Source organism: Kryptolebias marmoratus, linkage group LG14 (genome assembly GCF_001649575.2).
Source record: "Kryptolebias marmoratus isolate JLee-2015 linkage group LG14, ASM164957v2, whole genome shotgun sequence".
Lineage (NCBI taxonomy): Eukaryota > Metazoa > Chordata > Actinopteri > Cyprinodontiformes > Rivulidae > Kryptolebias > Kryptolebias marmoratus.
Window position 1 is genome coordinate 9,162,643 of NC_051443.1, and position 2,207 is coordinate 9,164,849.

General features: G+C 39.0%; 1 protein-coding gene across 2 annotated transcripts in view; it reads left to right on the plus strand.

Moving 5' to 3' along the window:
* The first annotated feature begins 295 nt into the window (after positions 1-295).
* The window catches only part of psmb7 (proteasome 20S subunit beta 7), a 4,780-nt gene continuing 2,868 nt past the window's right edge, over positions 296-2,207 (plus strand). For both annotated transcript variants that reach the window (XM_017405278.3, XM_025003562.2), the window contains exons 1-2: positions 296-442; positions 1,145-1,238. In XM_017405278.3, coding sequence (XP_017260767.1) covers positions 381-442; positions 1,145-1,238 — 156 coding nt within the window. In that variant the 5' untranslated portion in view covers positions 296-380. The remainder of the gene's footprint in view (positions 443-1,144; positions 1,239-2,207) is intronic.

Here is a 2,207-nt window from a genome sequence, read left to right on the forward strand (position 1 = left end):
CCAGACTATCAAGTCAACATGGCTAAGTTTAAGCCACGACGTTAAATATTCGTAAAGTACAGTCTCTTTCACTTCAGCACAAAAGTACTTGCTACTGTTACAGTTTACCTCGAGTAGAGTACGGTGACGAACATATGTTTCATTATGCTGTAAAATCTTTGGTGCTCAGCTCCAGTTAGAACATGCGCTCATGCCGCCATCTTGGCCCCCCCACCACACTGCTGTTCAATGCGTCACTCTTCTATTATGCTATTATGTCTATGGTGTCACTGGCCTGTAACCTTCGGGTGCGCTGTTGTGCGCATGCTCGTACCCTCGCGCACTGCAGCATCTCTACACGACCCACTTCCTCCTTCACTTCCGGGAAACACAAACCCAAGATGGCGACGCTGACAATGAGCCGACCACCTTTCGGAGGTTTCAGTTTCGAAAACTGTAAGAGGTATGCGCTCATGAGTTTTTTAAACCCTACCAGAACACGGACCATGTTGAGTTTAATTTATGTCGCCATTTTAAAGTAAACTGTTGTGTTTTAGTTGGTTTTAAAGCGGTTTTCTGTTGATGCTAGCTCGTGAAGACTCGCCTTTCATACAATGACTCAGGCATTTTTACCGGCGCTACTTTTAGGCAGAGTCACTTACTTTACGCCTTTAAACGTAGCGGTACTTTATTTTCTGGACTTTTTTTAGTTTGTTTATATTGTAACATAGCCTGTCCACGTTAGTTTTATTTATATAAACGTATATGTACCCATTTACTTTCGTTAACAAACTGCAATGGGAATATTTCCTCTGCTATTAGCCTCGTGTCAACACACCGAGTGGACTCCTGAATAAAATGAATTAAACAGAAATTAACGTGTATATATATATATATATATATATATATATATATATATATATGATCCTTTAAGTTGTATTTGCTGCTGAAACATTTAGCTATGTTTTTGAAAGGGGTTGTAAATGCCTGGTGAGGATTTGTTTCTGTATGGAAATATGACTTCATTCTTTTTATGATTTTATTATTGTTTTAAAGCTCTTAATGGTTTGTAAGTGGTGACTCTTGACTGTATAGCTTTATTATTTTACTTGCTATAATCGTTTTTCAGTCATACGCATTCATTATTATTTATTATTTGTTTCAGAAATGCCACTTTGGAAGGCGAAACGAGCAAACTGGGATTCAGTCTGCCTGCTGCTCGAAAAACAGGAACAACCATCTGTGGAGTTGTCTTCAAGGTGAGAGACTGAAAACAAGCTCTCCTGTAAATTAAGCCATTAGTACAAATTAATAAATATGTCATGATTAGATATTTAATTTTATTACAGCTTTTACGAGACATTTCATATTCAGACTTCCTAATCATCTTCATTCATCTGTATGAAAACAGTCTTTGGCGTTTTTCCTAATAAGTCAAACTTATTCAGTCTTTTTCTGTTTGTACTTAAATGACTACTTTATCATGCAAACTGAGGCCTGAAGAGGCTGAGTGCTTTGTAACTCTTCCAGATTGATGGGCAGCTACAGGTCATTGCTGGTGTCTTTCCACCTTGGCGTTGTGTTAACACACACCCGTATGCATCAGAGCAGCAAACTGACTGAACATGAATTAATCTATGCAGTTAATTTGCAACATCTGGATGTTACTTTCAATCTTAATTCTTTTGAGGGCAATAAGGATGTAATTATGTTTTTACACACTGCTTCTGCAGTTTCGCTTTTTTTATTTGTTGTTGTTGTTGGTCAGTAATTGAAGTTAGAGCTGTCGCCTCCCAGCAAGAAGGTCACAGGTTCGCCTCCTGGCCTTTCTGGGTGGAGTTTACATGTTCTCCCTGTGCGTGGGTTCTCTCCGAGTACTCCAGTTTCCTCCCACAGACTAAAAACATGCATGTTAAGGTTAACTGGTAACTCTAAATTGTCCCTAGGTGTGAGTGAGAGCATGATTGTCTCTTTGTGTCCCTGTGATGGACTTGGCACCAGCTCCCCCAATCTGAGTTGTTTTGTCGTCTATCAGAGGTTATATTTACCTCATTTAAAGATCAGTAAGGAGCAGATCATTTTGCCCTGATGGAAACTTTTTCCACGGCTGATGCCAATCTTTAGAAATCAATGCAAAAAATGGTCAACATACAACACCGATTATTTGTTTGTTTGTTTGTTTTATAATTGATCAACTTAAATAAATATATATGGGGGGGGGGGGGGGG